Genomic DNA, 26,850 nt, shown 5'->3' with positions numbered 1-26,850 from the left:
AAAATATGAACATCAAAATATGAACATCTCTTTCGTATGGGTTTGGGGTGCGTGGAAATCTGTTAGACTTGTTACATTATTTTCATGATTTTCTGAATGTTTGCAACATCCAGTAAAAATAAAACCTTCTGGAGTTATCTACTCTGCCTTCTATGTATGAAACCTTGCCTAAGACTCAGTCCTGGTCCCCTCAGACTGGTGTGCTAGAAGCAGTGGTCAGAGGGATGGAAGAGCTGCTTAGGTTGGCATGACCCCAGTGGGAACCATGACTCTGACTCCCTTCCGTCCTTACCTCACCTGGGAAACCATCAAACACTCTTTGAGTCTTGGGCTTTCTACTCTCCTTATAACTCCTACAATGCTGTACTGAATCTCCTTGGCATATCTCAGAAACGGGTGAAATTCTACTTTTGTACTTGATGACAGCTACTTCTAGAGTAAAAGAAGTTTCACAAGGATCCCTGTCTTACTAGAATCCTTGGTTTTGTGTATTATAAGACGATAGAGACATATATACCAGAAATCATTTATTGTAACACTAAAGTACAACTTCACAATATCATCAAAAGGGACTAAACGAGATATGCAGAATAGTTTAAATGTAGAAACAGAAAAGAATGTTTCAAGGGTCAGTTAGATTGAAATTGAATTTTAATAATCATTAGAGAGCCAAGTGTTTCCAACCCAGTGTCAATTGGACAACCTTGGCCATTGCAGGTCTATTCACATGGGTTCTGAATGACGATCAGAAGATATTCCTTATCTATGGAGAGATGGACAAAATCAATTCACTCTTAATTTAAATTTAATCAAGGAATATTTCAAGTAGTCTGCTTTTCTCTTCAAAACATCACATAGACCTTGTGCAGACAGATGGTTTTCCACTCAGGCTGCACATCAGGGTGGAAAGGCTCACCCTGTTGAGCTTTAGAAAATACCCATTTCCTAGGGCCCAGCCTCACAGATCCTGGTTTTATTGGTTTGGGGTGGAGTCCCAGGAATGGAAACATTTTTTAAAAGTCCTCCAAGTGACTTACTGTGCAGCCAGGGTGAGGACACTGGTGTAGAAAAAGCTTTATCTAGTTTATAGGCAATTCTGATTTGATGGATGTGCTATAGAGCAGTTGGTTCTAGACTAGATTTAGTAGCATAGGTCCCTTTTTATAGTCATTTTGTAACATTGTGAGCATAATTCCTTCAGGAAAAGAAGTGTTTCTGTGGCAGTCTTCTGGTATACCTGGGGGGTGTACTTTCCTCACAGGGAGGGTTTAAGAACCTGCAGGCCTTAGGTTCACTGCTGATTTCATCCCCAGGACAGGGAACACTTCTCCTGCTCCGCAGACAGTCTGTATGCTAAGTTTGCTGAAAATGAGACCTACATTTTCTAAATTTTTTGATTAATAGTAAATGCAAGTGGGCAAAATTCAACCTGTTCAAAGGTGGTCATGGGTCACATTAATTGCTAATTTCATACAATTTTTAGGTTGGGATTTTTACATTCAAGCATCATTTTGTAATAGAATATTATGTTTCATATTGTATACTAAAACCTATCCTCCCCATTCATAGAAACAAGGCTTTTTATCTAGCAAAGTAGAAAGATGTTTAACCAGGAAATGAAATGCCAAATTACCTGGAGCCACCATGATTTCATGTTTCTTTGATCTGATCCTCAGAAAAGTCAGGTCGTTCTGAGGATCAATATCCCGAACCGTGCCCTTGGCTTTCATGGTCAGCTGGTGAAGGAGGCCTGCATACTGAACGGTTGTTGAGTTGTCCAAGGTTGTACGGATGGGAATACCTATTATGAGATTTAATTTTGGTTAATTTTTTTTTCTGATTAGAAAAGTAATGTGTACATTGTGGAAGCACTGTAAAACACTGATAGTTGTAAAGAGGAAGAAAAAGTGATGGCTTATTACTCTCTGTTAACAATTTTAGTTTATTTCCTTCCAATCTTTTTGTCTCTGTGTAGATTGTTAAGTATAGTTGTGTGAAACTGGACTTACAAATCTGACTGCTGGTTTTTTTTGTTTATTTAAATTATAACATACAAGTTGTCCTTGTTGATAATGTTGTCAACATTATTTTTAGTAACTGCATACTTTATTATTTTATGGACATATAATCAATCTCCTATTGTTTGGTCATTTGGTACCTTATTTTTTTTTTATAGCTAATGGAGTGATGATGAACACTTTTGTGCACATATCTTTCAGAAGCTGTTAACTATTCAGTACCAAGCTGACATATTTTTATGTGAAATGCATTCCCCGAGCATCATGTCTATAGTGAGTCTGCTTTGAAGTGTTTGATCTGTGACATGGTTCTTCCCTGAGGCCAGAACCAAAAAGGGACATCACTGCACATGCTAGAGGGTACATCAAAGGGGACTCCTCACACAGTATTTTGCAAACCTTAAATTGTACGTTAGAAAATGCGGTAATAAGGATACTGTACTTTTGCTGTGCATTCCCTGGTTTTCATTCATTTTTGGTTTAAACATTAAATTTGGCTACTTGTGTGCTCTATTGTTCTGTTACTTGAGTTTAAAACATAAGCTATTAACTGGAAAATTCTAGCCAGAAGAATATGCAAGTGTAATTCAGTTCAGTTGAAATCAATCTAGCTCAGTTCCAATCACCCAGCATTAATGCCTATTATGTACCAGGCACTATGGTAGGTATTTTATGTATATTGTATCTAATCAGAGATAGCCTTCATATTATTTTAAGAACTACCAGATAGCCAGGGAATTCCAGGGGGACTGGATTTGCAAATGTGCCTTTATTTTAGGACATACAAAGGTGAATTTGGGATTGCTGTCAAATTCCTTAGGTATCCGTATTAAGGGCACTTAAAAAATGAGACTATTGTGCTTCAGAGAATGTAGCTCCAGAAACTATGAAACAAGACGAGTGCTTTCAAGACTGGAAGGGTGTTACAGACTTAGGACTTGACCAGGTTTTCATAAAATTCTTGAAGACCATCCATTTTGACTTTGAAATGACTGATTTCTCTTTCTTTTAAGATAACTACTATGTTCAGAATGTTTTGCTACACAGTATGAGGATAATATTTACAGGAAAACCTATTCAATAATGAAAGTATCATAAAAACCTTGCTAGTCTTTGTATTGTGATGTGTCGGCCACTTTTTCCCTGGAAGGCAGTCAGCTGTCTTGTGTACCTGAAGGTCACAATGGATCTTTAACAAGCAGGATATGGAAATGCAGCAAGCATGCAACCTTTGAAGGGAAGGTGTTGATGAGCAGTTTTATTTTCCATCCTGAGTACTGACTACCTACTAAGGGTGCATTGCTCAGTAGCCAAACAATAAATACAACCAGAATAAATCATTTAAAATGTAGATGACAGGATTATGAATCGGATGCTCAGGTCTATTTAGTTAGTCTGTTCATGATCCACGTCAAGAATAAAACAGCCGGCTGTTTTGAATACTGAGTGTACACGGTGGAAACACATGGAGTTTTCATATCCACCGTACACACTCAAAAAAAATCCATCAACAAATGGGTACTGAACTCTTGCTTGGCACCATGTGAAGTAACTAAAAAATAACTTATTAAGAAGTAATTTTAGCACATGGCATAAAAGTTACCCACTTCCCTTCTGAGAAACAGCCACTGGTTTCTTAGGAGCCTTCCCGACACTCTAGGTCCACTCAAGAAGGAAGGTGTTTGTATTCTTTATTTTAATACCATTCTCTATTCTGTACCTTGATTTTTAAATTTAATACTTTTTGGAAATTGATTCAGTACACGTAAGTCACTCATATTAGTGACTGAATAACAGTCTGTTGAATGGATGTTTTGTAATATACTTAACATGTCCTACGGATGAGCATTTAGGCTGTTCCCAGTCTTTGACTTTTGTAAACAAGATTTCGGAATATGTCCTTGGTCATCTCATTTCATACTTGTATGTGCAGGATAAATTCCTAAAGTGAAGCTCCTAGAACAAAGAGCATGTGCACTCTAAAATCTGGTGGAACTACGTTACAATATGTCTCTCCCTGATCCTAGTAAGCTGGCATCTATTATTTCAGTTTGTCATCTTCAACGGCACATTTGTGCTTTGGTTGATAGACTGTACTTCAAAACAAAAGGAAATGGCTGGATGGCTGTTACAATCTAATGAAACTCAAATGACAGACTGTTAGAAATGTCAGGAATAGTTAAAATTAAGACCCTGTAGAAATCAGACTTATGTACATGAGAAAATATGACACATCTGACTGCCTGGGGGACAAATATACATATTTGCCAGTATCTAATTCAATGATCAGTGTTGCAATATTGTAAACAATGAATGGTTTTATAAAAGAGAAACCATCGCTAACAGAAAATCTGCTCTCATCAAACCTGTAGCGTTGGGCTAAATTGGGAAGTCTACTTGACCGTCATCAGTAGGAAGTCTGTGTTTCAGTGGCAGTGAAACAGAAGGACTGTATTTAACATGGCCTGCGATGATGTCTAAATGGGTAAGCATCAGAGGTCCAACCCAACCACAAGTACAATCGAAAATGTTAAAATGATTTGCCTAGAATTAGTAGACCAAAACCGCTAGTAGAAAAGAAGAATACATAAAATGCCATCTTAGATAAATATTTTGGTATTACATTTCATGGGGCTTCCCAAAGCTGCAAAGCTGCACTGTAATAAATGATGCTTTCACCTAAAATTCAGTATATTATTACATTCTGGTCACACAGCTTACACCATATGCTATTAATAAACATCCTTGTCATACACGCTGGTTATTAATAATCCAACCATAAAAATAAGCCCCTTATTTATATTTTAGGGAAAAAAGGTTCATTTGGCTTTCAGGTAAAAAGTAAAAACTCTTATGTACCCTGAAACCTTGAAAAGTGTCCTGAATCCTAATACACACTGATTCTAGTAGAGGTTAACTACAAGTTAATGGGTATGGAAAATAGTATTTTGTTGCCTTTGGACAAGAGAAGTGTTAATTGAGGAACCTCAGGAAGATACAGTGAAAATCACTTTTCATGTCACTACTCAGGTGATCACTGTAACATATCCCTACTCTTCCATCTGTATTTATTTGAAGTGTTTGTGTGCACCTGGCCGTAGACAGGCTCAGAAGGCGCTGGTGGCCGCTTCGTTCTCTGTTTTTGTCATCTAATACTGTGAGCAGTTTCCCATCAGAGTAAGTGCCCTTCAGCCTTTTACAAAGAGTGATATTCATCAAGTACATATTACATACTTTAAAAGTCCCTCTGCTGTTAAGATATATTTACTTATTTGTTGTGTTTATTTATTGCTATTATATATGAACCTCAGTGAGTATCCTCATACCTAAATATGTTCTTCATCATTGTTTAGGATAAATTGCTAGGAGTAAAATTACAGATCAAAGGGGTGAATATTTTCCAGACATCTGATGCAGATCACCAGAATTACCTGCTTTAGATCTTCCAAAGAATCATATTAGATGAGTGGTTCTGGGTGTCACAGGTGAATGCACCTTTACAGGGTTGAAAAGTGTCCCCCCATTCTCCCCAAATCCCCAAATTCAAGCCCAGTAAAACCTCAGAGGGTGACCTTATTTGGAAACAGGGTCTTTGCAGATATAATTAGTTAAGTGAGGTCACACTGGATTCGGGTAGACCCTAATCCAGTAACTGAGATTCTTATAGTAAAACAGACCAAGACATACAAGGAGGAGAATGCCATGTGATGATGGAGGTGGAGATTGGAGTGATGTGTCTAAAGGCCAGGGAGCACTAAAGATGGACAACTACCAGAAACTAGGAAGAGGCAAGGAATGATCCTCCCTTAGTCTGCAGAGAGAGCATGAGCCTGCGGACATCTTGATTTCAGCTTCTAATCTCCAGAACTGAAAGAGAATACATTTCTGTTGTTTTAAGTTACCAGGCGTGTTTTAGTTTATTGCTGCAGCCAAAGGAAACTAACACAGCACCTCTATGAAATCATGTAGATGGCTCATCTTCGGAGCCATGGCAGAATGTATGCAAATACCTGGAAATAATATCAGCACAACCAGATCCACGTACTAGGGCTGGAACGCTTCCTGGAAATATTCTGCTTCGTTCTTGACTTACCTGTAAGGCACATCTTAAATCCTCTTTTCCCCCTGATTATTTGAGCTAGATAAATTTATTATGTTCTATTATCTCTCTTACTCATTTGGCCTTGAGTTACTTGTTATTTTAGAAAACAAAATAAATGTTTTGTATGTATAAATGAACTGAAAATCCCCACATTCTCATAACTATTTAATTACTATTCTGTTAAGTGTTGGATATTATGCCAAGCATTCAACAATTATTGCCTCATTTAATTATCAAAACCACCAGCAAAGTAGGTTATTGTCCATTCTTAGTGGTAAGGAATTGTAGTTCAGAATTTAAGCAGACTTTCGGTTGGTAGTTGCTCAATAAATATTTACTGATGGATTTTTCAAAGCGCTGAGATGGTAATATGCCAATTCCATGGTTGCACCACAAATCATGTAAAGTAGCTACTCTTATTTTAACTAATGCTCTGGAATTTCTGTTACCTCTTGCCCTTACACGTGCCTGAATTAGCAATGAAACCAGCAGGAACTCTTAAGAGGTTGCCACCATAGCTGAGCATGTAGCAATGTGCCATAGAAAATTCGATGTGGATTCTTAACAAGGATTGTACAGCAAGAGCAAGTTTTGGTAAGTCTACAGATTTCATGGTTGGAAGTGTATAGATTCTTCTTATGCTATATCCACAAAGACTATATCATAAATGATATAATTAATTTTCAAAGATTTTTAAGTAAAATATGTTCAAGGAAAAAGTTTCATTTAAAATCAAGATTGAAATTCTGTAAGGTTCATAACATTGAAACAAAACTACCAACAAGGATATTCTATCTTCTATATAGGTTTTATTGGTACTCCTGAAATGTTGGAAGAGAATTACTAACGCTTTAAAAAGTAAACAATGTATAATGCTTCTTAGGAGTATATAAACATTTTTAGACATGTCTTATTCATATTTATGACCCTAGATCTTAGCAGAGTGTTTGGCATGTAATAGATACTCAATAGATGTTTGGTAAGTGAATGCCAGAGGTAAAATATATGTATATTTTTGATGTCAAATTTGAAGATGTTTGTCTTAAGGATTAACACAGCAAACAGGTTCCTGGTTGGCTTCTGCATGTCAAGAAGACAGCCTGTGATATATTTACCTTCTGCATTTACAACCATAGTTCCAATAACCCCTTTATGGCTCTGGATCCTCTTTAAGGTTTCTTCCACCTCTGCCTGAAAGAGAGCAGAAAGATAATTAACCAAAAGGGCTCTTGTGGTAAACCGATCCTAAGGAGAATCATGTTTAGAAAGATACCTACTCCCTTATCTCCTTAACCTAAGGTGCCAGGTGTGATAATCTCATATTTTTGAAAGACAGCTTTGAAACTGTCAAGTCCCACATACATAGCTATACAAGACCTCCTGCATACAATCCTGACAAATCTCTTGGCTTGAACCCTTGTAGAACAGAGAGCTTACTGCTTCACAGGATTCACTCAATGTTTATATTTCCATTTGTTAGAAAAGTATTCTTTACATTGCATGGAAATTTGTCTCAGATTATCTTTCATTCATTGAACTTGTATTCACATCAAAATTCCTTTTCTACATTATAGTGCTTTAAATATTTATAGAGCTATATTGTGGCCTCCCTCTAAAAGCAGTTCTTATTGAGAAATCTTATTTTCATTAATGTGACCTAATCAGGAGTTCAGATGATGAAATTTAGAGGATATTCTATAAAAACAACATATTCCAGGATTCTAGGATTTCTTTGATAACTCTAGCTTGCATCTCAGTGCACGCTGAATGTTCAACCATGAATGATTATTCTGGACTCTATTACTGTGTTTGAAACTCATTCTGAACCTTACGTGTGGACTGTATTTTTATGTTTTCTTTCCCTCTAGAAAAGTCAAAGTCAAGAACAATCTTTTCCAAATCTATAAATTGTTCATGACTGAGCATTCACTGGATATTCTGAATTCAAACAGTATTCTGCAAATTCTCTTGATGAGGGTTTGCTATATTCTTTTTTTCCTGAATATTACACAGGTGAACATTACGTTACTTTAAGACAGTTTTCCTGTGCACATGATATGGGCATGAGCACTTACTTCCTCTATCCTAGCCAATGTTTCCTTAACTTTAGGCCTTTGTGTACTAGATTCTTGAGTTTTGCCATTATTAGTGCCACCTCTATTATTTATGTAGGTGTTCTTTAAGTTATCTCCCTGCTAAAAGCTTTAATAAACGCATTTTATGAGGAAACCATAAATCACTACTACAAATGGAAACCTGATGTTATTCATCATAAATAGAAATAACTGTAGCCAGGCGCGGTGGCTCAAGCCTGTAATCCCAGCACTTTGGGAGGCCGAGGCGGGTGGATCACGAGGCCAAGAGATCGAGACCATCCTGGTCAACATGGTGAAATCCCGTCTCTACTAAAAATACAAAAAATTAGCTGGGCATGGTGGCACATGCCTGTAATCCCGACTACTCAGGAGGCTGAGGCAGGAGAATTACCTGAACCCAGGAGGCAGAGGTTGCAGTGAGTCGAGATCGTGCCATTGCACTCCAGCCTGGGTAACAAGACGGAAACTCTCAAAAAAAAAAAAAAAAAAAAAAACTGTAAAGCAAAATGAACAAAATGAAGAGACAGTATATCATTAAATTCTACGGCAATGAAAGCTCGAGCCTGAGGCCTCCTCTTAGGATGAAAAAATTGAAAGTACCAAATGACAGTGGTATTAAGAATCTAATAGTAACAGAACTTTTTCTCCTGTATGTAGTCTGAAGGTTGAACAAAGTGTAAGAGGAATAACTTTCTCAAGATATGATTCACTCTTATTTAGCATTTCTGGACCATCTTATGTAGCAAAGAATGTTTGCATCCCACTTTGAGAAACACTGCCCTAAACCGTAAGAGGTGAACAGGGGATCAGTAACTTACTGCATTTTGGGCAATCTTTAAGACGATGTCCACAGTTTCTTACAGCCACTGAGTTCTCATTTATCTTTCTCTCTGCTGCTTATTTTCCAGACTCCTGTCTTTTCTCTCCCTGGCCTATTTCTCCACCCAGTTGTTTGTCTCCTCAGGATTTCTGAGTCTTCCTAGTATAATTTCTTAATCCCCGTCTCATTCCTCTCTTAATGTCCTTTGCTTTCCACAGTTTCTACTTCCTTTTTCTTACCTTTTTTGGGGGGGGCGGGGAGGGAGTCTCCCATCCCTTCTTTCCTTTTTCATTATTTCCCTTTCTTCTTTTTCAGTATCTTCCCTTTTCACCCTTCCATTCCCTTGCGCTTCCTTTCCCATCTCCTCCTTGTTTCTAAGGGTATCTGATTCTCTTCTCCATCTCGGCCTCCTGCCCCCTCTTTAGAAACTTTCCTGGCTCCCCGGATTTCTCACTCCACTAAGCATTTTTCATCCTCTCGATGTCTCTCTTCCCTTTCTCAATATCACCCCTCCCCATGTACCAGCCCCACGAAATCAACTCCCAAGACAGCTTCCACTCATCTAGACATCTTCTTTCCCCTTTCTAAAGTCTCCCTCTCGCCCCTCCAAGAAGATCCTGGAGCCACCAGCCTCTACCGCGGCCCCGGGACCACCCGTGTTTGGGTGGGCACCAGGAGCCGGGTAGCGAAGGTCTTTGCCGGTCGGCATCCTTAGAGCGGCGGGGCGTGGACGGTGACCCCAGATTTACCATCGCGCAGGCTGCGAAACTCTGGGTTCAGGCCGGCGCCACAGCCTCCCGGGATATCAACAACGCTACCAGCCGTTGCTAGGAGACAAAGGAGGAAGTGACCCCCGGAAGCGTAGGGGCCGCGCCTGCGCGCTTGCGGGTCGACGCTTCCGCCCTGACCATAGTCCTGATGCCTCCAGGCCACCGTAGGTGAAGGTTCACGGAAGCGGCCAGCAGGCGCTCACCTGAGGTTCGCCCAAGCCTGTGGTGGTGGGGCCCGAGACGGAAGATGGAGTGGGTCGGGCTCCTGGCCTGTGTTCATCCATTTATTCCTTGAGGGACGAATTAATGTAATAGCCACTCATTCGTTCAAGAACTGCTTATTCACCACCCACCAGGTGCCAGGGAGACGGACAAAATGCACCAATTGAAGCAGTAATGTCCACGTGTGGTACTTGCCCTGGAGCAAGTAAACAGGTGACAGGGCCAACTGACAACGGGATTGGGCTGCTCTAGGGGTTTGGCGATAATCTCAGCTGCCTGTGACTGTCCATTAGTACTGCCGTGTGCAGGGCCAATAATGTTCGCTCCTCTCCCAATAGTTTTATATTGAAGAAAAATATATCACAGCATCAAATAGTACAACTTTATGTACTTACAAAAATATTAATTTATATCTATCTAGTCCCTGATCAGTAGAGTAAGCAACGTTTCACATTTTGTGTTCTCACCTAGTTATAGCACCCCCTTCCTGTTCTCAACTCCCTTGAAGTGTTGCAACGTGGCAGTATTTCTGTTGCGTATCAGGATCCATTAGGATCTGTATTTTTGCCATTTTAAAAATCAACAGTTCTGAGTTACTAAAAAATTGCAAGTGGTTCTAAAGAATTCCAGAGGTTATTGGAATTCTTTTGCCATAGAAGAGCATTCCACTAGGTGTTTAAGGAACTGATGGAGGAAACACAGTAAGGATCAGTTAGGGGTGGTCAGAAGTCACTTGGCCTTTTGAACGACATTGATGATATCGTTATAGCCTGGGAGTAAAAGAGCCACTATGAAGAAGCACAGCAGGAAAATTTTATGGCTGGAGTGGTGTTATGACTCCCTGAGGTTAGAGGGGGACAAATACTGATTACAAAATACAAGCCGTAAGTTGGGAATGCATCTTCATAGGGACTATGCCGTAACAACCTCTTGTAATACCAATTCTGTTTGTGCATCTATTTCCAGAACGTAGCCTCATACTCAGCGAGACATGCATCGTGCTAGGAAAGTCAACTGAATTCTGAATGGGCCATGTTAGGGATGCCCTGGGACAGTTTTGAACTCATTGGTGGTTTTGGCCTTGATGATCCATTTCGGCTTCAAATCTGTCACTTTATGATATTAAGTACAGAAACACTCTGAGAAGCTGTAGTTCTGCTCTAATTTTTGTTGAGGCGTGGGTGATTCTGATCACTGTAATTCTCTCCCTTTTTTTTTTCTTCCCTCCAAGACATTTATATGCCTCAGAAAGCCAGTTCATATGAATAGCCAAAGAATCCCACCTGCCACTCAATACCTGGTACTCCAACTAACATGATTTGGAAAGGACTGCTAGAGCTGTGGGGAAGGAGTCTGAGTCTGGTGTGTGTATGTGCATGTGCATGTGCATGTGCATGTGTGTATTTGTGTGTGTATGCATGCATGTGTGTACATGTCTCACTTTTACCTGATTGACCGTATCTCCCATTTTGCAGTAATACAAATATAGGTCTTTACAGAAATATTGACTGAGTTGAATGAAGACTGATTCTTGGGCTTTCTGGGTGTTTCTGATCAATGAGATTCGTACTTTTCTATGTAGCCATTTATTTTTCTTAGAAAAATCAGTGACAATGCACCATGTCTGATATGTCAATCAGCTTTAATGAAGGAACCAACTGCATATGCATGGAGTGTGAATTTCCTCCTTTCTGGAGTCAGGGTGTCAAGCTCATTCAATAGCTGACAGCTGTAATTAGAGCAAAGAACGATTCTAGCATAAAACGCACTGACAGGGGAACTCAACTGCTGAAAAAGAAATCAGAAGTAGCCAAACTGACTTTCAACCAACAGTCAAGTTTGACTCTGTGCACAGGAAATCAATGAGGAGAACTCGAGCCATTTTCCCCCTATCAGTTTTTCACTTCTAATTATTCTTTGGAAGTAGCTTCGTTTAATTTTCATGCCTTTTTTGGATCTATAATGAATGTCCAGAGCTGTGCATTATAAAGTGTCTTTGTAATATCTGACATGTTTCCCACTCTATCCTCAATATATGTGAATCCCCCTTTTACCCTCTCCTCCTTCTCCCATCCCATTAGACTTTCCTTTGACTCACAGTAAGTGCTAAATAACTTTGAACTCAAGTGAAAATATTAAGGAATAATACTTTTTGCAATTACTCGGACTGAACCCCAAAAGTGATACATGCAGAAACCAAGTCCACTGTTTTTCACATATAATTTTGTTAGAAAGAGATGATTTTCTTCTGGGTGTCTCTCTTTCTCTTTGACAATTTGCTTCTGCTTTCCGGTTAGCTTGAAGAAATCCAGATAACATAATGATCCTGAGTTATTTTCTTGGCATTTTCTATACTACCCCACATAGCTATTTTTGGCATTCCTGCCAGTTGGCAAATATTATGAACTGGGCGATGGAATAAATTTTGTGTCCATTTTCTCCTAAGATAAGGCATTGTCACTTAACAGAACTTCTTCTAATATTCTAGTTCTTTCCCTCTAGAAAATAGCCACTACATTCTTCTAGAATGTCCACAGGCCAGGCGTGGTGGAGTACATCTGTAATCCCAGCATTTTGGGCGCTGAGGCAGGATGATTGCTTAAGGCCGGGAGTTCGGGACCAGCTTGGGTAACAAAGCAAGACATAATTTCTACTAGAAATTAAAAAAAAAAAAAGGCATGGTGTTATATGCCTGTAGTCCCAGCTACTTGAGAGGCTGAGGGAAGAGGATCACTTGAGCCTGGGAGTTTGAGGTTGCAATGAGCTACAATCACACCACTCTCTCCAGCCTGGGTGACAGAGTGAGACTTGTCTCAAATAAGAAAAATAGTATAATAAAATATAAAATAATGAGTTAAAATACCTTTTAACACTAGGGCATAATTAGAAGATGACAGTGATATCAATAAGTATTTTCTATAACTGACCCAGTGTCATCAAAGTGCAGTATTACAGATTTAAAGTTTCAGAAAATCAATCATTTTCTTTGTATTAGGACAAAGGCACCTTCTAGGGTGATTCCTTTCAGGACCTAAAAGTAATAGAAGTATTCGCTTTCCATAAGGGAATCTTCCCTGTTGGAATTAAATGGTTTCCTAGAGCACAGGATTTGGAGTTGTGTGCAGGTGGGGTTGACATTTCTAGGCATAGTTCCTTGTATAAAATCAACAGAGCATCAGCTTCTTCATTTATAAGGTAAGAAAGATAGTATCTACCTTAGAAAGCTGAGATGTGAGGTTTAAATATTATGTGGGTAAAATGTCTGGCTCATACCAGGTGACCAATGTGAATCATTTGACTTTGTTTCTTTCTTCTGGCTTTTCCTTTCTTTGGTCCATCTTTTTTCTTCCTTCCATTCCTTCCTTCCTCTCTCCCTCCTTCTCATCTTTCCTCTAACCTTTCTTCCCCACTTCCTTCCACTACTTCCTTCCAGTCTCCCTTCTTCACTATCCTCTTTAACCTTCTCTTTCTTTTAACCCTCCCTAGGAAAAATCTCCATAATTCATATTGTTGACGTTCTCACTAAAGAGCATCTTTCCCTTTCTTTTTGTGTACAACCTGTTACGAATTTAGAACCTTCATCTATTTCATCTCCCTCTAATCCCGTTTTAACACAATTCCCATTTTTATACTTCTACCTCCAGCAAGCAGTTCCTGTCTCGGTGTACTGCATGTAATAGGTATTCTCAGTATCTTATGGTTGAGGGTAAACTGTCAATATTTCCTGGTCTATTAACTTTGCTTACAGAAGAAGAAAGGAAGGGCTGAGAGGAGCAGTACAGTTTCATGCACTTTATATCCCTCTTCTTTTCTTGCATAATCCAGCCCTGAGGTCTCTGATCTTTAGTTTCAAAATTACTTTGATTGGTAAGTGTAACAAATGAAAAAGTAAGGTGCACAAAACAAGTATACCATGGGTGAGTCACCACGAAGTGAACACCTAAACCCCCAAACCAGGTCAAAATAAACAGGACACTGTTCACACCCCGGAAACTTCTACTTGGTCAGTCCCAACCATTACTCCCACTCTCCCCACAAAGTTAGTTATCTGACTTCTAACAGTATGCATTAGTTTGCCCTCATTTAAAATTATGTGAGTGGAATTACCTGGCGTGTCGTCTTTTGTTCTGGGCACAGTTTTACTCGGCATTAGTGTACGGTAGTCGTCTACGTTGTGTGCAGTTGTGATTTCTTCATTTTTATTGCTGTGCAGTACTCACTTGTAAGAAAACACCACAGTTTATTTATGTACTTTTGCTGCCGACAGATATTTTGGTTGTTTCTAGGTTTCGACTATCGATGCCACAGCATTTTTTCAAGTGTCATTTGGTGCACAGAGGCATGCATTTGTTTCACATATATATTTATTTATTTATAAAGCAAGAAAGATAGTATCTACCTTAGAAGGTTGAGATGTGAGGTTTAAATATTATGTGGGTAAAATAATATTTACCCACATAATATTTGGCTCATACCAGTGACCGGTGTGGATCATTTGACCATGTTTCTTCTGTCTTATCCTTTCTTTGATCCGTCTTTCTTCTTCCCTCCATTCTTTCCCTCCTCTCTCCCTCCTTCTCATCTTTCCTCTCACCTCACCCTCATATATATATACCCTCAGCCTCCTTCCTGCCCCCGACCCTCCTCCCTGCCCCCATATATATATGTATGTGGGAGTGGACTTCCTGGGTTATAAGAGTTTGATCCATTAGCAGATATTGTCAAACTATTTTTCACTGTGGTTGTGCCAGTGTACCAATGTACCCAGCAGTGTAGTGCAAGGTAATTTCTTAGGTTCTGCAGCCTTGCTCATAGTTAATATTGTCATGCTTTTAGATTTTAGCTATTTTGGAATGTGTAAAGTGGTGTCTCCTGTGGTTTTAATTTGCATCTCCTTGATTACTGACGAGATTGAACACTTTTTCCCTCACATACTCATTGACTTGTTTTTGGGGGGATTGTGTGTGTGTGTGTGTGCCCTGTGATGCAAGATTTTTGATAGTTATATGTATATGTCTACTTTTATATAGATACCTACAGCTCCATCTATATCTGTCTATTACAAATCTCTTCTACTTTGTGACTCACATTTTTTTCTCTTAATTGTGCCTTGTCTCTGAATTGTGCATACCTCTGTGGACACTTGGTGTGTAGCAAAAGTGACACTGCAGACCAGTGGGGGAAATCTGTTTTTTTTCCAGTACATATCACTGTGTCAATTTGATATACATGAGAAAATAAATGAAACATCTTATGACCTTGGGTTAGGGAAAGCTTTCTTAAACAAGACACCAAAGTGCTAATCCCATAAAAGAAAATAATATTGATTACTAGAATACATAAAAACTAAGAAATTAGAGGGTAACTGTGTCCTAATAAGAAAATAATTGATTTTCTGAAACTTTGTAATACTACAGTTCTATGACATTGACTCAGTTATGGGAGATGCTTATTCCTATCACCAGCATCCTCCAATTATGCCTTAAAAATTACCTAATCTTAGATATTCCTTTATAGCAACACAAACCAGACTAACACAGGAACCTTATTCTCTGATCAGAGAGGCTTTGGTTTCAAGAATGTGTGGCAAACTTCACTGTTTTTTTCTGTGTTTTCTTACCACTGGACCTCGACACAGATACAGAGTGTGGCAGAGTTGGGTAAAGTCTCAGCATTCTGGCCAGAGGACTAACAAGGAAAGCCCCAGGGAATTTGAAAGTATCAGGGGGTTCACAGAGAAGGAGCTGCTCAGGAAGACAACCCCATCAAGTTGTTTTTGGACTCCTAGACTTACCCCTGACTGAGCATATGTATTTCTGATCCCAGACAATATACCAAAGACTTTGATAATAGAACTGTGGTATAGACCACTGCACAGGTCCCAGACTGCTGACTGGGTAGAATAAACATGGATCAAATCCAAATAATTCTTCAAATTCTTGGAAAGTGGAACCTGCATTGAAATCATAAGCCACAGAAGGCTGGTCAGAGCTTGGAGCCAGAACCGAATTGGACTGATTTCTGGCAAAAACAAAAATACCAACCAACATTCTCTATGGGATTTAAATAAAACTCAGTATTTCATTACCTAATATTCAAAGTGTTCAATATACAACCCCAAATCACTTGACATACAAAAGTCCAGAAAATAACTTAAGAAAAGAGAATCAATAGACTCTCTTGTAATGTGAGATGACACAGATTTTAGAGTTATTTGAAAAAGACTTTAAAATAACTATAATCAATGTAGTCCAGGAAGTAAGGACAAACATTCTTTTTTTTTTTTCTTCGAGACAGAGTTTTGCTCTTGTTACCCGGGCTGGAGTGCAATGGTGTGGTCTTGGCTCACTGCAACCTCCGCCTCCTTGGTTCAAGCAATTCTCCTGCCTCAGCCTCCTGAGTAGCTGGGACTACAGGCGCGCACCACCATGCCCAGCTAATTTTTGTATTTTTTAGTAGAGATGGTGTTTCACCTTGTTGACCAGGATGATCTCGATCTCTTGACCTCTTGATCCACCCGCCTCGGCCTCCCAAAGTGCTGGGATTATAGGCGTGAGCCACTGTGCCTGGCCAGGACAAACATTCTTAAAACAAATGAAAACATAGAAAATCTAGGTAGGAAATATATGTTGTAAATATATGATGTAAAGAAGGAGCAAATGGAAGTTTTAGAACTGACAAAATAACAAACAAAAACCTCACTGGGTGAGCTAAACATCAGACTGGAGATTTTAGAGGAAAGAGCCAACGAACTTGAAAATAGAAACTATCCAAAATGAGCAAAAGATAGGAAAAACAAAGCCTCAAGGAACTGTACAAAAACTCCAAAATCTAAGATTTGTAATAAGTGTCTTAGAGGGAGAAGAGAAAGAGTGCAGTGCAGAAAAAATATCTGAATAAGCAATAGTTAAATTTTAAAAATATATTTTAAAAGATACAAACCTGTAGATTCAAGAAGCTCAATCTCAAAGAGGATATACAAAAATGAATTTATATCCAAATATGTCATAATCAAAATGTTAAAATCTGAAGATAAAGTTCGAAAGCAGAGTAAAATGAAGCATTATTTATAGATAAATGATTTTGGTTTATAGAGGAATGATTCCTGATCATAAATCTTGGAAGGGAACTATCTGTTTAAAGAGCTTAGAGAAAATATTGTCAGCTCAGTTTTCTATATTCAGCAAAAATACCCTTCAGTAATAAAGGGAGAAATAAAGATTTTTTAGGTGAAGGAAAATTTAGTGCCAGCAAACATGCACTAAAAAAACATTAAGGGAAGTTCTTAAGACACAAGTGAAATGATACAAGATGGAGACATACAACATCAGAAAGGAAGGAAGAAGAAACTAAAAATATCTGGGTAAATATAATAGACTAGGGGTCAGCAAACTGTAGTCCACATGCCAAATTTAGCTCACCATGTATTTTGATTAATACAGTTATGCTCGTTTGGTTATGTATTGTCTTTAGCTGTTTTCACTCTATAAGCACAGAGTTGAATAATTGTGACAGACTCTGTATAGTCTGCAAAACCTAAAGTATTTATTATCTGGCCCTCAGCAGAAAAAGTTTGCTGAATCCTGTAATAGACTGTTATTTGCTTGAATTCTTTAAAATATATTTGTTGGTTGAAAACAAAGATATAGCATTGTTTGGGGGTTTGAAAGTATGTAAATGTAGTATGTAAGATAACTGCAAAGTAAAGGGAGGGTAAAGAGACTAATCTGAGGGTAAGTTTCCTACATTTCAATTGAAGTGGTCAAGTATTGGTTTTAAGTAGACTGTGAAAAATGAGCTATGTGATATCTTGAGCAACCAATAAGAAAAATTACAAACAGATATAGTACAAAGGCAAAACAGATAAATTATCATATAAAAAATTGTTTAGGCAACCAAAAGGGAAAAGGGCAAACAGTAGAATGGTAAATAGATGGAACAAGCAAATCCTGATACATCAATAATTACACTACATATGCATCACATAAGCAGACCCATTAAAAGATAGAGATTGTCAGAATGAATTAAGAAACCAGAAATGATCAGTGATTTCTATTTCTGTAAAGATAAAATAGACATGCTTCTCCCTATTCTTTCCCCTAATTATAACTAATCACCCTGAACATTTTGGATACAAACAGAAGAGACTGAGATAACCAGACAGACTGGCTAGGGACCTTGGGACCCAAGGAAAGACATGCTATAAGTTACTTGAGTTTTCTTTTTGTCACATATATCCTAGACTAGGATATTTTGCCCAAGGAGCTGGAAGCCCAGAAATGTCAACAGGCACAGACATTTTTTAAAAGCCCTAACAAAAACCTACCTTTTCTAACCAAAGCGTCAGCAAATGTCCAGCCTAAAAAGGCAGAAACTTTCAGAAAACAACCACTCTACTCCAGTCAAAAACACCAAGGAAAAAACCATCAAAGCCCAAGAGGAGAATATAGATTTCCACTCTCATATTGCCGTAATTCCCCCCATCCTCTGTCATAGTATTGCTAGAGAAGAATGAGTAGGGAGTTGGAACTTTCATTCCTGCTGGGTGTCAATTAATTGCCCTCTGCACCCAGCAGCTTCTGTAAAGATAATATGGGAACCCAGTCTGCCACCTGTATCACACCCAAGCCTATCAACAATTACATTAAGCATAAATAGCGTAAATATACCAATACAAAGAGATCATCAGAGAGCATTAGAACAAACATGACTCAACTATGTATCATCTACAAGAAACACAATTTAAAAATATGATAATATTGGCAGGTAGAAAATAAGATGGAAAAATATTGTGTAAACATTAATCCAAAGAAAGTGAATGACTACATAAATATCAGATAAATAGACTTCAGAGCAAAGAAAATTACCAGAGACAGAGAGAACCATTATGCAACGATAAGATGGTCAATCCACCAAGAAGATGTAGCAAACCTAAAAATTAAAATGTATGCACAAAACGATAGAGCTGCAAAATATTTAAAGCAAAAAGTAATAGAATTGAAAGAAGAAACAGACACTTCCTCAATGATAGTGGAAGAATTAAACATCCTTCTCTCAACAAGTGATGGGAAAACTGGACAGAAAAACCACTAAGGATAGAGAACTTAACAATATCGTCAACCAACAGAATGTAATTGACATTTATAGAACACTCCCACCAACACCAACCTCAGAAGACATATTGTTTTCAGGTGCCCATATAACATAAACAACAAGATAGACCACATCCTAGACTGTAAGACAAACCTTAATAAATTTAAAAGAATGGAAATTATACAGAGTGTGTTCACTGACTATAGGGGATTCAAGATGGAAATCAATAACAGAAAGATAATGGGAATGTCTACGAACACCTGAAAACTAACCAACACATTTCTAAATAATTTTGGTTTAAACAGGAGGTCTCAAGAGAAATTTTTTAAATATAATGAACTGAGAGAAGATGAAATAAGATATATCAAATCTGTGGAACCCAGCTAAAGCAGTTATGAGATGGAAAATTATAGCACTACATGCTTACGTTAGAAAAAATGAAAAGTCTTAAATGCATAATCTGAACTTTCACTTCAAGAAACTTGGAAAAGGAGAGCTAAATAAATTCATATTTAAAAATACCTTGTATTAGGGATAGAGGTATACATAAAGGGGAGTTTATTACGGAGTATTGGCTCACAGAATCCCAAATTGAGGTCCCATGATAGGTCATCTGCAAGCTAGGAGCAGGGAAGCCAGTCAGAATCCCAAAGGTGAAGAACTGGAGTCTGATGTTGGAGGGCAGGAAGCATCCAGCATGGGAGAAAGATGTAGTTGAGAAGACTCAACCAGTCTCATCTTTCCACATCCTTCCGCCTGCTTTTATTCTGGCCGTGCTGGCTGCTGATTAAATTGTGCCCACCCAGATTGAGGGTGGGTCTGCCTTTCCCAGCCCACTGACTCAAATGTTAATCTCCTTTGGCAACACCCTCACAAACATACCCAGGGAAAATATTTTGCATCCTTCAATCAAGTTGATACTCAATATTAACAAGTCCACCCTTGTCAACCTGACCCCATACACATCTCCTAAAGTCATACATAATCTTCACATAAAGACAGTGATAAGGTCACAATTATGCCTAACATAATACAGGTTTCCATTGTACAAGCAGAAACGCACCAATCCCTAGCCCAAATGCTATTACATAAAGTTAACAACACTTAAATGCTGATATGAAGTCAATAGATCTTATGTCACATGATAAAGGAAAAAGAAAGGAAATAAAATGAAGGTATTTTCTTAGTACAAGTGTATACATGCACAAACTTGTTCTTTTTTTTTTTTTTTTTTTTGAGACAGAGTCTCATTCCATTACCAGGTGCCAGGCTGGAGTGCAATGGTATGACCTTGGCTCACTGCAACCTCCGCCTCCTGGGTTCAAGCAAGTCTCCTGCCTCAGCCTCCCGAGTAGCTGGGACTACAGGCGTGTGCCACCATGCCCAGCTAATTTTTTTGTATTTTTAGTAGAGACGGGGTTTCATCATGTTGGCCAGGATGGTCTCGATCTCTTGACCTCGTGATCCGCCCACCTCGGCCTTCCAAAGTGCTGGGATTACAGACATGAGCCACCGCGGCCGGCCCATTCTTAACAAAAAAAGGAGGAATCGCTTGTGACACTACAGTCCTGGTTTCTGCAACTGGGTACATGGTCATAGCTGGTATTAGTGATTAACAGACTAAAACATTCCTCTAAAGAAATCTTCACTGGGTACTCAATAGAGAATTCCACCAAATATATGAAGAGGAATTAACATCTTTTTTGTACAATCTCTTTCAGAAAATAGAGGAAGGGGGAAAACTTCCCAATTCATTTCATGATTTTATAAAGTCAGCATTACCTTGGTCTTCAAACCAGATAAAGACAGTACATACGTTGAAAAAGAAAGAAGAAGAGAAGTATAATGGGAGAGTTTGAGAGTTCCGAGACTTGGCACCAAAAATACAATTCATAAAAGGAAAAATTAATAAGTTAGACTTTATCAAAGTTAAAACTTTTGCTCTTCAAGACACCACTTTAAGGGAATAATAGATTACAGACTGGGAGCAAATATTTGCACATTATGTGTCTAGGGCCTACTCTGGTTTTTCTCTCAATTGTTGAGAAAGGGATGTTGAATTCTTTAGCTTCCATTGAGAAAACGTCTGTTTCTTCTTTAAATTCTGTCACTTTTTGCTTTAAATATTTTGTAGCTCTATCATTTTGTGCATACACTGCAGTTTTATTATGTGTGGTTTTCTTTGTATTTACTGCTTGGGGTTTGTTGTGTCTCTTGAAAAATGTGACGTGATGTCTTTTGTCTGAGAAAATTCTTATGCTGTGTTTTGCCAGTTTCCGGTAATTAACAACCTGCTTTTATGGATGAATAAAGGCTGTGGGTCTTTTCTAAGGGAATTGGCTGAGACATGTTTGCTTTCCATGTTCTGCATGTATCTTTTCATTTACACAGTTGTAAGTATGAAAGCAAAACAGCAACTGTATATGCCTTTCCCCTGTATTTCACACTAAATGATCACTACCTGGTTCTCATGCTCAGGATTCACTGATTATCATTTAATATACGCTGGACCAATTTTGCTCTAAGTTTTACTTCCTAATTAAACATTTGTCAGGGCGAAGACAGTGAGACATTATCCTCCGACCTTTAAAAGCTAAGGACATTGGATAGTGGGTATTATGGCAGTCTGCTGCTCTTCTATAAATGCGAATCTCTTACTTTTTATTTCCTGGACATAGTTTTCCAAGCACTTCCACGTGTTCTGTCTCACTTGCCCTTATAATGTCCCTTTGAATTTGTCGAGCTTGGCTCCGTTTTGCAGATGTTGTGTCTGAGGCAAAGAAACCAAATGATGGAATAAGGATCCAGAGGGGTAAATCTCATTTCACCCCATTCTGGAACTTTCCCTAGGATACTTCTGCTTCTGTCTTGGAGAGCCTATTGTATATCCTCCAAGTTATCTAAATGGTTCTATGCTATTCTATTTCCAAAATACAGTCTGTCATGGACACAAGAAGTGGCCCAGCAAGAGAAAAGGCTTAGCTCCTTTATCCTCCTTCTGTGCTGTTCTGTCAACTGCATACAAGAGAGGAGAGGACATTGTTATCTGATTGGCAAAAGGAAGGAGTTGCATCTCCTTCCCAGGGAGGATGCTACCTTGTAATGTCGCAACAGACATTCCAGCACTGTGCCTTTTACAAATCTGTTTGGTTGACTTCTCTTGCAGCGGACTCAGAAATTGGGATGAATTGTCTGTGAATCCTCTAAGGAGCCTGGAGGTGGTGAAGAGAATGCCAAGTGGTGTTTCCATAAGCCTTGACCATCAGGAGACAGCTTACCTTGTTGAATCTTGATCGTGTCTTCCGACCACTTTGGGTAGGAGAAGAACAAGGTAAGAGTGGGAGCAAAATGGTGGGCGCTGAGGCACATGCTTGGAGGGCAAATACATAGAGGCTGTGAATAGAACATTAGAGTCCCTGCCAAGATAAAGCAGACTTACATGGCACAGTCATTCCTTCAAGAATATTGATGGAGTTTTCAAGGCAGAACCGTGGGGGTGCAGGGAATACAACCATAAATCAGATAAAAATATCCCTTGCTTGCAGGGTGCCTACAGCCTTGTTGGCGGGGTGGGGCAGGGCACAGTTAATAAACACAGTTGCAAAACTGCACACCAAGTTTCTCAATAGGAGAAGTATAGGTTGCAAATGGTGCACATTGAAGGTCATCCTAACCCGATGTGAGGGGGTCATAGAAGGAATTCTGGACTAGTGCTATCTAAGCTGAGCCCCAAAGGAGACTTGGACATTAGTTAGGGGAGTAGATGTGGGGGTGGAACAGAGGGAAAAGCAGGTGTAAGAAAAGCATGATGTTTCAAAAGAACTAAAGTTACTGCAGTGTGATGTGATTTCAGCAATGACTTTAGCATACAGGATGGGGAAAAAACTTCTCTAGGCAAAACCTAGTATTATTTTGGTAAACTGTGCTCAGGTGCATTACCTGAAATTCATAGCATCTACGTGAATGGACCTGCTGCCTTCTCTTTACTAATGTGCTCAGGTAGGAACCCCGACAGCATATAGAGGCAAGAAAGTACAGGTCAACGCAGACTTCTGCATTTAATGCATTGAGTGGCAAAGTGTGGCTCAGCCCCGCTCACTGAGGCAGACAGCGCCCTCAAGTGGAAATGAGGATGAGTGGTCCTTTTGGGCCTCACTAGCCCCAACTTGTATATGCAGTAAATATGCATTTTTTTTTTTTGCCATTTCCCTGTGAAACTGCAGTCAACTGATGGTCAGCAAAGTCTGCTGAAATTCTGATACCAAATAATGTAAGGAGTGTTCTCATTTCTATGAAGAACTGACTTGTTTTATTATCTAAATTTGAATCCAAGTAAGTTTCCAGGTTGAGAAAAATTATAAAAGACAACAGAAAGGGGGATGAGAAATAATAAAAAAGGAAAATGTTTTTGTCATTTCTCTTTCAATTCCACCTCCGGAACATTAGTTTAGCTTTGGCTAGTGGACGGGAATTAGTAGGTGGATCTGCTGATTTAAACAATGTTAACAATGGAAAGTCGATTTCTTCTCAACTTCTCTACCTACACATTGGGCAGTAGCTCAGGAACATGACTTTGACATGCTACCAAGTGTGCATTCGGCCTGGGCGCTGATATGCTTGGGATCAAGACAGAATAAGGAGGTGTGTGTTAGAGAGAAGATGCCTGTGTCTTATGTTGTAATGTCCCAGGACCTGGGCTGCTCCTGTATTTGCCCAGTTTCATCTCCTATGCTAGGAGAAAAATTGGTGTCTTTTGCCAAAATGCGTTGTGATTTTGAGGCGATTCAATTTCATTTAGCTATTTTATAAATATTTCAAGATTTAAGAATATGCTCAGTGGAATTAAAATGCTTTCAGTGACACAAAATGCTGAAATAGGTAGCTACTCTGTCTCTAAATAAGAAGGCAAGTTTGGGGAAATGACCTGTGTTACTCCTCACAGTCCCCTAGGTGGTGCTGCTGTGACATCTATTGGCTAGACAGTTTTTTTTAGCACAACTATCAAACGAAATATTTAACTTATTAAATGTCTTATGGTTAATTGCTAATATAATACTATTGATAATTTATACCACCACATTTACGTTAGATTCTCCTAATAATGAGCCTATATTTATAAATTACACAACACAATAATTTTAAGGGTTATTATTTTATAGAGTCAAAAATTTTTATATGTGGCCGAATTCTTTCACATGCATTAAAAGTAACTATATAATTAGCTCTCCCTTACCTCTGCTTGCATTGGGTAAAATGGTACTTCGAACACAGTAGGAGCCAAATTAATGTTTATCAAAGGACTTAATTCTTTTCTGAGTTTCCCTTTCTACTATTCATTGAAGATGAAATAATTACTGGATTAAGTTTTTAAAAACCCTAGTCAGACGTTGCTGCTTATCTTGGCTAGTAAAAAGAAAGGGAGGCCATTTTTTTCTTTATTGCTGAACGTGGCCTGAAGAATACATATAAAATCACTTTATTTTCAAAGCAGATTGGTTTTTGAGGTTGGTTCCATTGAAATGCAAGAATGGTATGAAAAAGTGTGTTTGATAATTGCTCAAATCTTAATCAAGATTTTATTAAAATCAATATTTGATATGCTGCTCAATTTAATTAAATTAAACCGCAGAGAAATGAGGAATAAATGAGCTTGGAAATCAATCACAGGATAAAGCATGTTTCTTTTTGTTAGTTTAACGCAGGAAAACATTGGGTTAGGCAATTGCTGACCATGAGAGAAACAAACAAAATCGCCTCTTTGGTTTATGCAATACGAGCCCACTTTTCGTGCCAGGCACTGTACTCAACACAGTCTACATGTGTCTTAATTAATTTTGAAGCAAAATCCTGTGAGGTTGGTCTCCTCCATTTACAATTCAGGACCAAGTGTGAGCCAGGATGGCCGTTCCAAGTCATTCCACTGATAAATGGCAGACTTAGTTGTAAATATAATGACCAAGCCTTTCCTACTACCTCAAATTGTTCACAAACAGGAGGAAAAAGCACAGTTTATGATTAAGTTCAGAGAAGGGCATTGGTGGTAATTTTCTTCCCCTAAAAAAGTGTAGCTTTATAGATAAGTAGTTAGAGGGGGAAGGGGACCGAAATTAAAAAGCAGGAGAGTTGACTTAGAAGCTCCAAGTCCCAAAGACTGCAAAAAAACAGGATGTGGGGAGGTGTTATTTTTCTGGATAGACATAGAATATAGTTATTTGCCATATAATTTATGCTTATTGGGAGCGGCAGAGGTTTATGGCTTCAGTAACAAAGTGTTTTAATTGGGATTAGCTAATGAAAAAGTGGTGGAACTGGCAAGAGAGAAGGCAGGGAAATGTGATTTGAGTTGAGGTGTTTCTTCTCATGGGATGCTAACAGAAGGGTTAGTGTTATGCACCAGGGCAAGAATCACACTTTTAATTAGGCCTTCAGAGTTTGCGCCTGTATTCTTGGTTCTAAGGAGTCTTAGTCACCCAAAGAATCAACTCTAGGAAACTAGCAAAATTCTTGCTAAATACCACTGGTAGTGAGAATGAAATGGCAGCTTCCTAAAAAAAAAAACTCCTCATTTGTATTCATTGCTTGTGTGGTGGGATGGAAATTAAAAATCAACAACAATCACAGCCACACAAGTGTGCAGCTTCCCTACTCCAGGCTGAGAAGAATTTGGTTTTCAAGCCATACTGCTTTTTAAACTTTGGTCATTCATGTTTCACATTTACAATTTTTACTATGTCCCTGTACCTCTTTTATTACTTAACATTTTCATTAAAAATGGCTCATTAAAAAATTAAAATTAAGTACATTTTTTTTAGAAAAAATACGTAAGTGGGAAACTAGAGTCACTTGCCCTGAGAAGGGTATTTGTGAAAAGAAAGAATGAAATCAAAACAGTGTTGTTGAATTTTAACTTCAGGAAAGTGTCCAGAGGTCTTAAATATATACTTTCACCACACTGGGACTTCTTCTGTGATCATAACTGAGTGATAAAAAGAGACTTGAAAGGGAATAGTTATCTCATTATGTGAATCAGTTTTTATCCAAAAAAGTATCTATAGACCACCTAAGATTATGTTTTTTAATCAAAGCTTCATCCTCCAAGCATGTCTGCTAGTCATTGGAATCTCTCACCCTCACCTTTCGAACTCTCCCACTTCCCCCCAATGATATTTAAACCTTGCTTTCTTTCCATCTAATTCCATTTACCTTATGTCAAAACATTTAGAGAATCCTGTTAAGATTGGAGTTGGGGGCAGATTACAAAATGAGTTTCTGTTGCTGGTTAACACAACTTTTCTTCATATATGCTGTTTGAGATCATGTTTTCTCTAATAAGATATGATACACTTCCAGCTGTGAAAAGTATGTTTCTTTTCTTTCCTTTTTTTTTTTTTTTTAATTGAGACAGAGTCTTAATCTGTTGCTCAGGCTGGAGTGCAGTGGCACGATCTTGGCTCACTGCGCCCTCTGCCTCCTGGGTTCAAGCAATTCTTCTGCCTCAGTCTCCTGAATAGCTGGGATTACAGGTGTGTGCCACCATGACCAGCTAATTTTTGTATTTTTAGTAGAGATGGGGTTTCACCTTGTTGGTCAGGCTGGTCTTGAACTCCTGATCTTGTTATTCTCCCACCTCTGTCTCCCAAAGTGCTGGGATTACAGGTGGGAGCCACTGTGCCCCTGCCACCCTTACCCTTCTTAAGGCAACAACTGCTGGCTATCATCCTGTTTTATA

At 38.7% G+C, this 26,850-nt stretch overlaps 2 protein-coding genes across 11 annotated transcripts in view; one reads left to right on the top strand and one right to left on the bottom strand.

Annotated features, from left to right (window-relative positions):
• LOC128930282 (uncharacterized) overlaps positions 1–26,850 on the top strand; it is a 968,777-nt gene that overhangs the window by 18,187 nt on the left and 923,740 nt on the right. For 3 of the 10 annotated variants that reach the window (XR_013530218.1, XR_013530219.1, XR_013530212.1), the window contains exons 1-2: positions 9,977–10,241; positions 22,288–22,452. The gene's annotated coding sequence lies outside the window, so the exon portion shown is untranslated. Of the gene's footprint in view, positions 1–9,976; positions 10,242–11,259; positions 11,391–22,287; positions 22,453–26,850 lie in introns of those variants that run through there. The other 7 variants (XR_013530209.1, XR_013530210.1, XR_013530208.1 and 4 more) reach the window with 4 other exon arrangements.
• Positions 517–9,846, bottom strand: DYNLRB2 (dynein light chain roadblock-type 2). The gene is made up of 4 exons (XM_002761205.7): positions 9,786–9,846; positions 7,236–7,311; positions 1,634–1,801; positions 517–763 (listed from the first exon to the last, which is right to left on the bottom strand). Exons 1-4 carry the CDS (start codon positions 9,786–9,788, stop codon positions 720–722), a joined length of 291 nt encoding a protein of 96 aa, XP_002761251.2. The 5' UTR covers positions 9,789–9,846; the 3' UTR covers positions 517–719.

Source organism: Callithrix jacchus, chromosome 20, assembly GCF_049354715.1.
Source record: "Callithrix jacchus isolate 240 chromosome 20, calJac240_pri, whole genome shotgun sequence".
NCBI classification, from domain to species: Eukaryota; Metazoa; Chordata; class Mammalia; order Primates; family Cebidae; genus Callithrix; species Callithrix jacchus.
The sequence above is the reverse complement of the archived record's forward strand: the minus strand, read 5'-3'. Positions and strand labels throughout refer to the sequence as shown.

Bases quoted from the DNA above. Each gene is read 5' to 3' on its own strand.
- DYNLRB2 (XM_002761205.7), bottom strand. The intron at 1,802-7,235 runs GTAAATATATCA...ATCTCATAATAG, and splicing joins TATGGTTGTAAATGCAGAAG to GTATTCCCATCCGTACAACC. The intron at 764-1,633 runs GTAATTTGGCAT...ATCTCTCCATAG, and splicing joins TGAAATCATGGTGGCTCCAG to ATAAGGAATATCTTCTGATC.